The sequence below is a fragment of the Haemaphysalis longicornis genome, unplaced genomic scaffold (assembly GCF_048455015.1).
Source record: "Haemaphysalis longicornis isolate Haplotype H1 unplaced genomic scaffold, Haemaphysalis longicornis Haplotype H1 scaffold_1, whole genome shotgun sequence".
Lineage (NCBI taxonomy): Eukaryota > Metazoa > Arthropoda > Arachnida > Ixodida > Ixodidae > Haemaphysalis > Haemaphysalis longicornis.
Window position 1 is genome coordinate 62,442,418 of NW_027526203.1, and position 12,005 is coordinate 62,454,422.

Genomic DNA, 12,005 nt, shown 5'->3' on the forward strand with positions numbered 1-12,005 from the left:
GCAACGCGCGCATGCAAACGGCATTGGACAGACGCACATACGCCGACTCCTCCCGTGTATGGGGCATGCTTGACTCTCGCTTTTCAAAAAAAGAAAAAAGTAGTTCACTTCGCGCAACGAGCGAATTTACGGCACGGAAGTTGCCCCCTCTTAACTTGACCTTTGCACTGCGGCGCACGGCAACGCGGCCAGGCGACGACAATATATGTTCGCGGCATAGCGCTGTGCCGGGCCAGTCGAGCGTCGGAAAAGCACGTCTGGATGACGCGAAGTACGTACTTTATTTCTCAGGCGCGCATGATCGTCTACGGGCGGGTGTGTGCGCGTGAACGATATCGCTGGAAGAGACGTTCTTTGCGAGTAGTGTAAACTCGGCTGTCAGCCGGGCACCGCGAGCGCAGGACGCAGCGAGATAAACTATTTCACGGTCACGACGATGTGACGACGTAGTTGCTGCGGCCCGCTCGAAGATTATCACGGGCCCGCGCGGCCGCACGAAAGGCACGTACTGCGAAGTATTATTTCTCAGGCAGGCACGGTCGTCCTCGGCCGGTGAACATTTATTAAGGCGCGCGGGTATGCGCGTAAACGACCCAGTAAACGCAAAACGTCCTGAGGACGTCCTCAAATGCTCTAAACGTCCTGGATCCTTTACTGGGCGTCCAGGGGACATCCACAGGGTTAGATATTGTAAATGATCCCTCAATGGTCCATCCTAGAGCTTATTTTGGACCACAATGGATTGCGAATGGTCCCTAAATGATCCGTTGTATTACTTCTTTTGGATCACAATCCGTATAGACGTCTGACGCTGCCGTTACCATGGAGGAAAGGATCTGGCACACTCGTATCCCTAGCAAAAATTCTGATAGAAACTTGTATTAGTCTTATACATTTTTGTATGGTTTTTGTATTGGGTGTATATATAAGACGCTTATTAGTCTTATACAAACTTTTATCAGTTTAAATCTCCGTAAATCTCTAACCAAATTATTATGCAAAATAGGTCAACATTTTTTTTTTCACTTTCGCCCCTAAAAAATGCGCTGCTATCAGACATGAAGAGAGCTGATGGGAGCTAAGAGCGCTAAAAGTGCTGCGCGCGCATGGAGGTGCGCGCGCCTGTGAGGCCGCAAGAAGAGCAAGAATCTAACCCGAAAAGACTGCAACGAAGTCAAGCCAAGCCATGCCATGGTCTTCGTTGGGTAGCCAACATAGAGTTTCATACTAATGATTAGTATGAAACTCTATGGGTAGCCAACATGGTAGCCAATATGGCGACAAACATCAAAGTGCGGTTGGCGTGTGTGAACGTTCAGGAAGAAGACGGCTAGAAGCAAACAGCTTGTAGCATTATTTCACATCGGACGCGTGTGCATCGCGTCATCGAGAAGTGTTGGAGATGTGTCTAACGCTCGCATAACTTGTATGAACCAGGCCGCCGCGCAACCCATCTTGGACCCGTCACCTCGCCGCTTCGAACATCTTTGCTCCTTCTGCTATGCTGTGTAACGAACGCCTGACATGGAAGAAAACGTGCGCATCACGTCATCGAGAGGTGTTGGAGATGTGTAGCGCCCGTCTAACATTTACAAATACAATCCGGGCCGCCGCCCGACCCGTCTTTCACCCATCACCTCGCCGCTGCGGACATTTTTGTTGATTCTCAAGGGAATGCCTTACGCCGAAGAGATTCCATTCTAATCGCGTGTTGCGGAAGGGTGAATGCCGTTTTGAAGTTGCATCGAAATGCGAATGGTGTTCAATCGGCCATTAATGCGCTCGATGTGTGCCTATGACTGGACCGTGCAGGTTTGACTTCAGCTTTTTTGATTGCATGCTGCAGCTATTTGGTGGATTCGCATTGCAATTTATTCGTTTGTTCTTAATCAGGTTACGAAAGTATGCATCGTTAAATTATTCAGCCAGATTTCTGTCAGCCAGAGGAATTTGCCTGTGTACAGGGGGGATTAAAAGAAATACGAACGGAGCACACAGCCTCCGACGCATGCCGCACCGTCTGGCTGCGCTGTCAGTAAACGGCGCGCATGCGTAATTCTTTCAGAGTGTTTGAGAGTGTGGCCTACTGTTAGTGGAAATGCTTGGTAAAGAAGGGACGCCGGCCATTTATTTTGGGGCGTCTTCTTATGCTCTGTCGCCACTGAACATATTCGGGAGCCAAGCTCGCAGCAGGCTGATTGCAGCAAGCATGATGCCCTTGAACGATCACCCTACTCAGTGGCGACGCAGCGTGAAAAGACGCCTCTCAATAAACGATCGGGGTCGCGTCTTGATCAAGCATTTCCCATAAATATAGGCCACACTCTCAAACGCTCTCAAAGAAATGCGCATGCGCGCAGTTTACTGACTTTGCAGCCAGACGGTGCAGCATGCGTCGGAAGCTGTGTGCTCCGCTTTTCGCATTTCTTTTAATCGCCCCTGTACCCTGATAATAAAACGTGTTGCCATGTTTCATTGCTTTGTTTGAACTTGCCACTGGTTCTGATAGAACTAGTACACTCTGGTAGACCTACCAGACTGATAGATCTAATAGACGAATACAGACTGATGGACCTAATAGACTAATACAGACTGATAGGTCTATTAGCGGCAATAAGTATGTACGTGTATTAGAATTTGTATCAGAATTTCGCCAATAAAAGAAAAACAGTTAAAAAGTTTATCAGAAGTTCTTTTTTTTTTTTCAAAATTAGCTAAGTCCACCTTGGGTGGAATCGAGAAAAACGTCGTTTTTTGCTCCCAAAATAACGGTGGCAACTGCTGAAATAATTTTTTGCTATGGTGTAGAAGCAAGGAAAGGATGAAGTTGAACAGTGCAGGGACGGGACTAAGGGCAGAGGCGACAAACACGGGCGCCTCTGCTCTTAGTCCCGTCCCTGCGCTGTTCAACTTCATGCAATGAACCAACTAGCCCGGTTACAAACCCTCCTAAAGGAAAGGATCTTATTTGAGCACTGAAATAGAAATGTGGCTGCATTACTTCCCTAAATGGTAAGTACTTGTAAAGTTCGGATCTGGCACACATTGATGTGACATGCAGGATTTGACCCATTTTGGATGAAAAGTTGTTAATTGCACAGGTCTTTGCGAGTGAATAACGGCTGGAAACATATCACTTAAGGGCTTTTTAAAGTAACCTGCACAAAAGTAGTAATATGACTCATTTTTCAGCGGCAATGCCTTGCTGCTCTGGAACTGAGGTCACTGGGTGTCGAGAGCACGATTGATGCGGACAGGAGTGTCTTCTTGGCAACATCCGCACTCTTCCTGTTCAACAGCTGCCTTTTCTTTATCTTGGAATATCCTCAAAAAGTCGGAAAAGTACTTCAACTCTTCATGCAGCTGCCATGATTCTCCTAAGCTAGAGAAGTCCCGTGATACCTTTAACCTTCAGGGGGGCTTACGTTGTGCTCGTACAAGCCACGCCTCTCTGGGGCACCTGAAAGATTCTTCCCTTTACCTGAAACTGAAACAAAATTTGACACCAAGAACTGGTGATGTGGTTCTGCTCGAACTTCCAGGGTTTGTCTGTTGGGGTTCAGCTAGCCTATATACTCCGCTTTAGTTTTCTTGGGTTACCCGTGCCGTCTTTTCGGATGCAGTGTTTTTGCCTTCCCACCAGGCACGGCTTCCCCAGGTTCTACTGTAATCATTTAGGACGTGCCCGATTTCTGTAGTGAGGCCTGTTGCATTAGCTTGTGAAAAAAAGACCGAGAAAAAAGAACATTAGTTTGTATCCTGGAAGTGTACGAAAATTGTCCAGCGGCATCATTTTGACGACGTTCTGAGGATGTACGCTGGACGGACAAACGGACCCCGATTGGACTGGCTGAGGATAAGATATGGACAACCTGAGGATGCTGAAATGTCCAGAGCCGGACATCCTGAGGATTTACCCAGGTTTGTTTTGCGTTATCTGGGGATATGTCTGCTATCGGTGGAAGAGACGTTCTGAGTTGTATAAACTAAGCTGTCAGCCGGGCACCTCGAGCGCAGGACTTATGGATGCAGCGTAGTAAACTATTTCACGGGCACGATGATGTGACGACGTTGTTACTGTCGCTCCATAGACTGTAATTTGCTTCAGGGGCCCGGTGATCGCACGAAAAGCACGAGCTAGCAGGATATTTATGCTATTTCTCAGGCAGGCATCTCCGGGCGTTGAACAATTGCGGGCGGGCCGCAAAGAACGTCTCTTCGAGCGAAAACAGCTTATAAGCTGTTTTCGCTCGAAGAGACGTTCTTTGCGGCGTAGTGTAAACTCGATCTGCTGTCAGCCGGGCAATGCGAGCGCAGGACTTATGGATGCAGCGAGATAAACTATTTCACGGTCGCGACGATGTGACGAGTTGCTGCGGCCCGCTCGAAGATTATCACGGGCCCGCGCGGCCGCACGAAAGGCACGTACTGCGAAGTATTATTTCTCAGGCTCTCAGGCAGGCACGGTCGTCCCCGGCCGGTGAACATTTATTAAGGGCGCGCGGGTATGCGCGTAAACGATACATCTGCTATCGGTGGAAGAGACGTTCTGAGTTGTATAAACTAAGCTGTCAGCCGGGCACCTCGAGCGCAGGACTTATGGATGCAGCGAGATAAACTATTTCACGGTCGCGACGATGTGACGACGTAGTTGCTGCGGCCCGCTCGAAGATTATCATGGGCCGCGGCCGCGCGGCCGCACGAAAGGCACGTACTGCGAAGTATTATTTCTCAGGCTCTCAGGCAGGCACGGTCGTCCCCGGCCGGTGAACATTTAAGGGCGCGCGGGTATGCGCGTAAACGATATTTCTGCTATCGGTGGAAGAGACGTACTGAGTTGTATAAACTAAGCTGTCAGCCGGGCACCTCGAGCGCAGGATATATGGATGCAGCGTAGTAAACTATTTCACGGGCACGATGATGTGACGACGTTGTTGCTGTCGCTCGAAGACTGTAATTTGCTTCAGGGGCCCGCCGATCCCACGAAAGGCACGTACTAGCAGGATGCAGCGAAGTATCATTTCTCAGGCAGGCAAAAGTCACCTCTGAAGGCAGCGAAGTAATTTATTTCTAGGGCGCGCACGCTCTAGATCTCGGAGCTGCGTCGTACGTACTACACGGCGACGACCTTCGACTGCTTCGTCGGCGGCATCTGCACCCCTCGAGTTCACACGCCTCGCATCGCGCACAGCAAACGGCACTGATGTGTGTGTGAATGCACCTCCATGATCCTTACCCGAGATGGGCCATGCTTATCTTTCGGTTTTCAAGCTGGAGGAGGAGGCAAAACGTTTTATTGAGCAAAAAAAAAAAAAAAAAAAAAATAAAGAAGAAGGTGGGTGGCGTCCTCAGTTCAGGAAGCCGCGCGCTTCCTGAAGAGAGAATAATAATAATAATAATAATAATAATAATACTTTATTAGCATACATGCATATTCTGGGAGACCCAAGCCTCCAAGGGCCGCAGAAGGCAATAACTGGCAATAGGCAATAGGCAATAACAATAGGAAAATTACATTACTTAAAATTGAAGGTACGGAAGTCGCCCCCTCTTGCATCGGCGTTTGCATTGCGGCGCCCCGCAGTTAGTAATGAGATACGCGCCGCCTGACCCGCACGCCGCGGCTTGACACGCGTAGCAGACGATGCACGCACGCTACAGCGGCTGTAGCAGCTGCAGCGCGGGTGGGTGACCACGTGAGGCAGTAAGACCTACCGCTAGCCTGTGACGTAAACCTGATGGTGATGATGATGCATAGAACACCTCCCATCAGTCTTTCCTTTTTATTTTTTATGACTCGGCTTCACGATTGTCACGTGATGCTCCCTCCTAAACTTTTTTTTCCTCCATGATAAGTGGTAATAGTGGTATTCAACCATGGAGGAAAGAAAAGTTTAGGAGGGAGCATCACGTGACAATCGTGAAGCCTAGTCATAAAAAATAAAAAGGAAAGACTGATGGGAGGTGTTTTATTCACGTGACAGGCAAGCGGTAGTTCTTTGCGCCTCATGTGGCCCTTCGCCGACGCAGCGTGCGTGCGTCTATCCGTTTGGTTACCGGGCCGTCCGCGTATTCGAGTTTCGGCGACGCGAGTCGTTGCGCGCAGCTCTGCCTGCAACCCGAAACGCGCAGCGGCCTGATCGTGCGGGCAGAGTGGTCGGACGGGAGAGGCAGAAAACATCTTTGTTTACTGAGCTTTCGGACCCGTCGAAGTTCACGCTGCAGTCGGAGAGTTGTGTGCCGCCGCCGCGTGCAGAAGTGGAAATGATCTTTTCAACTTTGCCGCGCAGGCAAAGTTGAAAAGATCAACCATTGCAACCGTTTCTTTAACCATTTATTTATTGGCAAGGCGCAGTCAGTCCACAATTCAGCAAGGTCCCTCCCAGGCGTAATCTAGCATTCGTTCTTTTTTTTCATATACGTATCGCACCGATCGAACGGTCCTCAGCGGACAAACAGCCGGAGTACTGCTTGCGACGCGAGGTGGTCACACCGAACATAACGGTTCTGAACCCTTTGTTTTCCAGTGCACTGAAGTAGATAAAAACGTACCACCACTCATTGAGAAACTCTATGGAGAAAGCGGCTTCAGACTGGTTGGCTTGCCGAAGCTGGGCCGCCTGACGTCATGCTCCCTCCTAACATTTTTCTTCCTCCATGTATTCAACCATGGAAAAGTCTAGGAGCAACGTTTTTAGATTAGGTCAGTTGGCAAAGAGCGCGGCCTTCCATGCACGGCGGCGCGGGCCGCTGCTGTCGCCGACCAGGCGGTGGCGCTGCGGTAGCGTTGAGATCGGTCTCGGCGCGTCGTCTGCTTCTCCTTGCTTGAAAAGGCGCCGGTGAGCGCCCACCACACTCCGTTAACGTTCTCCTCTGAAATGCACAATCCAATTTCGCCCTAATCTTCCGCTTTAGTGACAAGAGCTCTACATTTTTATGGCCATTTTGAGGAGACACAAGCTCTACTTCGGGTGGGAAAAAGGCAAGGCAAACGCTGCACAGTGCGCTTGCTTTCAGGCGCATCCCGTTCCAACGGCCGTTTATTTTTCCCCAGTACGGGATCCCTTATACCTCAATAATACTTAAAGCATACACGAACACGTCTTACGCGGTTGAAATTGCGGAAAAGCCTACAATAGTAAACCACCCGCTTGGAATCAAGAAAGGATGCCTTGTCATTTTTATTTATGCTGGGCAAGCAAATGCAGTAAGTATTTTCACAGAAATAAATTTGCAATTCTAGCAAAATTAGTGAGCCGATCGGAAACCAAGCGCTGCAACAGTAGTTGGCTTTATTAATAACGAAGAAAATAAACCAATGTTTTTCGACGTTTTTATTTCTTTGGGCGGTATAATCTGCTTTCTTGAAAGAAATAAAGTTTTTCTTGGATGAGAATATTTGTCGTGCTATTTTTTTGTTGGTTTGTAAATCTTATTAACTGTCTATTAGGGTCATAGAAACTTTATTTGTCTTCTCGTAGCCCGGATACGCCTAATATTTTACGCGTTTCGCCTGACAGTTTTTTCCATTGTGCCATCGTGTGTGCTGTCTTCCTAACTTTTTCAACGTAGATTTTTCTGCTCGTTTCTTTTTGCAGTCAATAGATAGGCAACACAACTCAGTTTTGACTAGTCAGACTGCTTAGGAGGTTTAACGTGCCGGCGCTCAGGCAATGAGGCGCGCCCCATAGTGGAGGGCTCCAGATTAATTTTGACCACCTGGGGAACTTGAACGTGCGCCGATATCTCGAACACACGGGCGTTTTCGCTTTCCGCCTCTATCAGAAAAGAGGCCGCCGCGGTCGGAAATCGAACCCGCGTCCTTGCGCCCAGAAGCACGAAACCTTAACCACCACGCCGGGTAGGGTAAAAGTTTTGATCTGACAGCTCCGTGCATCTGTTGTGCCACACACTGCCCTTTTTCACGGCTGTTGTTGCTGATGAAATGCCTGGCGACAGGTATACCATTTGCTCCAACGGCTAATATTTAAGGCAACAATGTAGCGGAGAAACGTTGCTAATATTCTTACTGGTTTGTTAGCTGGGGGTGAATATTCCCATTTTTATCGCTGTAGCTGCACGGCGGGGGAAGCATAACTCTTGAACTAACTTCAAACAACAAGTTTTGCCTGATTATTTCAGCCTTCTGTCAATGCCCCCAGACTCTTCGAGCTGGCTGGGCGAAGTATTCACATTCGACGATTCAAACGCTGAACATTTGCTGAATCCCTGCACAACAACGAGGCACAGAACAGTTCCTGCTGAGTTCGGCGGTTTTTACACCGCCCATACCGCCACTTGCGCCAGTTAATGCCCATCTTTTTGGCAGGACGCTACATGTGTGGGAACCACTGTACTCCCTTAGGGTGGTTTTCTGCATGAGTTTGGCGTCTTTGGTTTAGACAGATGCTCAAGTATGTTAGGGATAATATGGGGCACCGCGCTCTCCCTCAGGGTCCACCTGCCTCGCGGTATCCTTAGTTTTATCGTTCACGATGTGTTCGTAGCAGATGACGATGTCTGAAGGCTCACAGTGAATGCCACAAACGTATGTTTATGACGTAACTTTGAAGTTTTTTCCGCGGAATCGCGCTTTTCCACGCCTTCAATCCGTCAGGATCCTTCGGCGACTTGTAGAAATGCCGCGGCACGGACTTTGCCGCTGCCGAAGCATACCCCCAACGGCAGCCCGGCGCGGAGCACGTCAACAAACCCCACCGACACTTCAGAGATCCGCTAAAATATGTATGCACGATGACAGCACAGAGTTAATGCGCTAATAAAGGCGTGATGGACAGCCGAGCACCAACAGCACACCGAAAACACATGGCCGGAGCGAGCCCCGCTCCTCAAACTAGATCTCAACGCAACGCCAGCGCCACCTCTCGGAGTGGCGACAAAATGGTGTCGCCTCTCAAGGCGCAGTTTGCCAACTGAGTTAATCTAAAAACGTTGTCTAGGGGCCCTATTCTCGACTGCACAAATTGCCGGCAATTCGCCCATGTTGTTTTGCGTAAGCACGACGTAAGCAATCAGTGACGTACTGCACCTATAGCTATGACGACATGCAGTGTAATTTGACGTGTCTTTTATAAAAGTTTTATTACAGATAACTAATTTTATTACTAAACGAAAACAAAACAGCTGAGGCATATAAAAAAAATAAAGGTGAGTGTTGAAACGTATTAAAAAAAACACAGTTGTTTGGTCAAAACTAGAGTCGGTAGCATGCTCATCTGATAACAATACAAAACAAAAAAAATTTTTTTAAATAAAAAGATTTGACAGCGATTGTAAAATGTTAAAACTATTGTAAAAAAAACACGCGAGTCTTATTTTATATAGCATTTTCTTCTGGTTGCAAATATGTTTTTTGAAGGACGTAACTTTGTTATTTGTGTCGCCATCGGCATCACCAAGCTGTATCGTCTGCTTTAAACCCGCGTGCTTCGCTTGCGCAATGGACGAACCCTCGACGAGTGGTACATTGAGGCAGCGCGGTCCGTACGGGCCCCGCATAAGCCCACAGCAGTGGGAACTCATGCTGAACTTTATGACCGAGAAGCCACTTCTCGGCAGGGAGGCCAGTGAGCTTAGGCCCGAATTGAGGACCCAGTTGTGGAACTCCCTGGCGAGGCTCCTCAACCGGGAAGGGCCAGGCAGACGCTCGGTGGACAACTGGCGGCGTTTGTGGCGTCATCGTGTGGCTGCGGCACGGGCTGAAGCAGCGAAGGCCGTCGCCGACTTCAGGTGTGACAAACTAAGTTCTCCGCAAATGCCGCTCTTACCGTTCGCGTGCATCAAATGTACGCATGCACTTGCGTGGACGGTGCCCCAGTAGTAATACGGGTGCATGCGCTTAACTGCAGTCTGTCAAAAGTTTCTAGGCCATGCCAAAGGTTCATAGGTCACACAGAATTCAAAATGCAAGCTTAACTTTTGAACAAGACAAACTTTTCATGCCAGAAATTCGGCAAAGAGCCTGTGTTATTGTCATAAAAGAACTTGGTCGCATGAGAACATTTAAGATAGTCCACTTAATTCGTTGGGACCAATTACTTTTGCTATGACCAAGAAAGTTTCGCCAAACTAGGTTTCTGTGCACATGCAAGATATGTGCGCGCCCCTTTCCATAATATTAATGCTTAACAATTGCTAAACATGGCAATGTTTCTTTTCCATGACAGGGTCACAGGTGCGGGGCCGTCCCGCATGCTGAATGGTTTGGACGACGACACTGTCCGTGTCGTCAACATCGCTGGCCTCGAGTCAGTTGTGGGTGGCGGTGGCCCCTCATTCCCGGCACGTCGTGGACCTGGTGCCTTCCCTGTCGCCCAGGCAAGTACCAAAACGTTGAAATGAATTTGGGCATGCATTCAGGCTGAGATTATGGAACCGTAGCTGCCTAAACAATGAAAAAAAAGAAAAAAGAACTGAATGAAAGTGCCACATTTGGCAATCATCATGGTGAAGTACTCATGGCCTGCCATGCTCCTGGAAATATATCTCACATGAGGGAAATTCCCTATCATTTTTTTTGGTAGACATTGAAAGGTTGGCAAGACATTTTAATTTTAATATTGTCAAGCTGGAAGCTAATGTTGGTGGTCCCACCGGTGACCTTTTCTTTGTTTTGCCATTCAAGAGTGGAAAATGTTCTGACCACCGATTGCTTTTACTGTGATTGGGTGGGGTGTTCATCTTCCAATGTGAAATCACCTGTATATTATTGCATCATGCAGAGGCAAAAAAACAAGCTGTAATAGGCAATCATTTTTTTTAATGCATATAGGTCATCCTGCATAAACAAGGGCAGTTGCCTCATATGCCAAAAAGTGATGCTTGTATGAAGGGAGGGGCAGGAAAGTTGCTGCATTGACTGCAGCAACTTGCCTGAAAACTAAAACATGTCATAACTATCACCCGATAAGCATCAAAGGTGCCCGCTTCGCGTAAGCATGACACCCATGCCGTAATAAAAATGCTGAGGCTTGCAGCATACACCACAAATCATTTTTAACCCACAGGCGGCCATACGAGCCAGGCTCGGCATCGTGTCAGCAGCTCAGGGCTCCTCCCAGGGCTCCTCGCAAGTGCTGCAGGATGAGAATGCTGCTGCGGGCAGCTCATCGCCCGACCACCCACCAGGTACGAGAGGTAGACATCAGTGTATCGATTAGACACACATTGTAGTACATGCCCTAACTGAGGTCACTTTTTTGTAAAGCTGTCCACCCGCCACCACAAGCATCCCCACAGGCTGGCTGCCAGGCGCTGGCTGACCATGATTATGTGCCAAGTTTGGCCCCGCCTCTTCCCCCACCAGCGTCGCCAGGTGAGGGCGTCATTGATGTAATACCCCCAAATGAAGCATGCTAAATGCTTCATGTTGCTACAGTTTTTCTTGGTGCTAGACGTATACTCAGTGATGACAGTGCTGTTTCACAGGCAGCGGCACAGAGTGACCGCGCATGTATGCAATTTACATTTAGCAAAACAAATTACCGTTTCCTATGGGTGAGTCAAAGGCAGCCTGAATTTCGCCCTCATCCTTTATCACACATTGCCCTTCCATATATTACACTTGTTCTGTACATTGCGCCAGGCCAGCCTGAACTCGTGATCGTGGGGACACCTCATTTCAAGATAGCAAAGCTCCATTCAAAAACTATTGGTACCACTAAGGCGCAAAAATAACCTGTCAATAAACAGAATTCCAGCAGTAGTGCTTGCCGACTTGCAACCATGAAAACTAATCAAAGTTCACGTAAGGAAATGTTTGGAAGCCAGGAGCACTCCATACTTTTGCGGGCGATGGAACTTTTCAACACCATTTTATTTTACGGGTTCCCCAGCATATCTTCAGCAATTATTGGGATAACTGTGTTCACAAATTTTAGTGCGTGAATCACTGTGGGAGCACACACCACAAATGCAGTTTTTCATTTGCAGCCCTGCAGCAGTCTAGCACCAGCCGGACACGGTGGCCCCTGCCGTCACCAAGT

General features: G+C 48.5%; 1 protein-coding gene across 1 annotated transcript; it reads left to right on the forward strand.

Annotated features, from left to right (window-relative positions):
* Window positions 1-9,152: 9,152 nt before the first annotated feature.
* On the forward strand, window positions 9,153-10,401 carry LOC144174798 (uncharacterized). Its single transcript, XM_077703728.1, has 3 exons — window positions 9,153-9,750; window positions 10,188-10,338; window positions 10,381-10,401. The coding sequence occupies exons 1-3, from the start codon at window positions 9,461-9,463 to the stop codon at window positions 10,399-10,401; spliced, it is 462 nt and encodes a 153-aa protein (XP_077559854.1). The 5' UTR covers window positions 9,153-9,460.
* The last annotated feature ends 1,604 nt before the right edge of the window (window positions 10,402-12,005 follow it).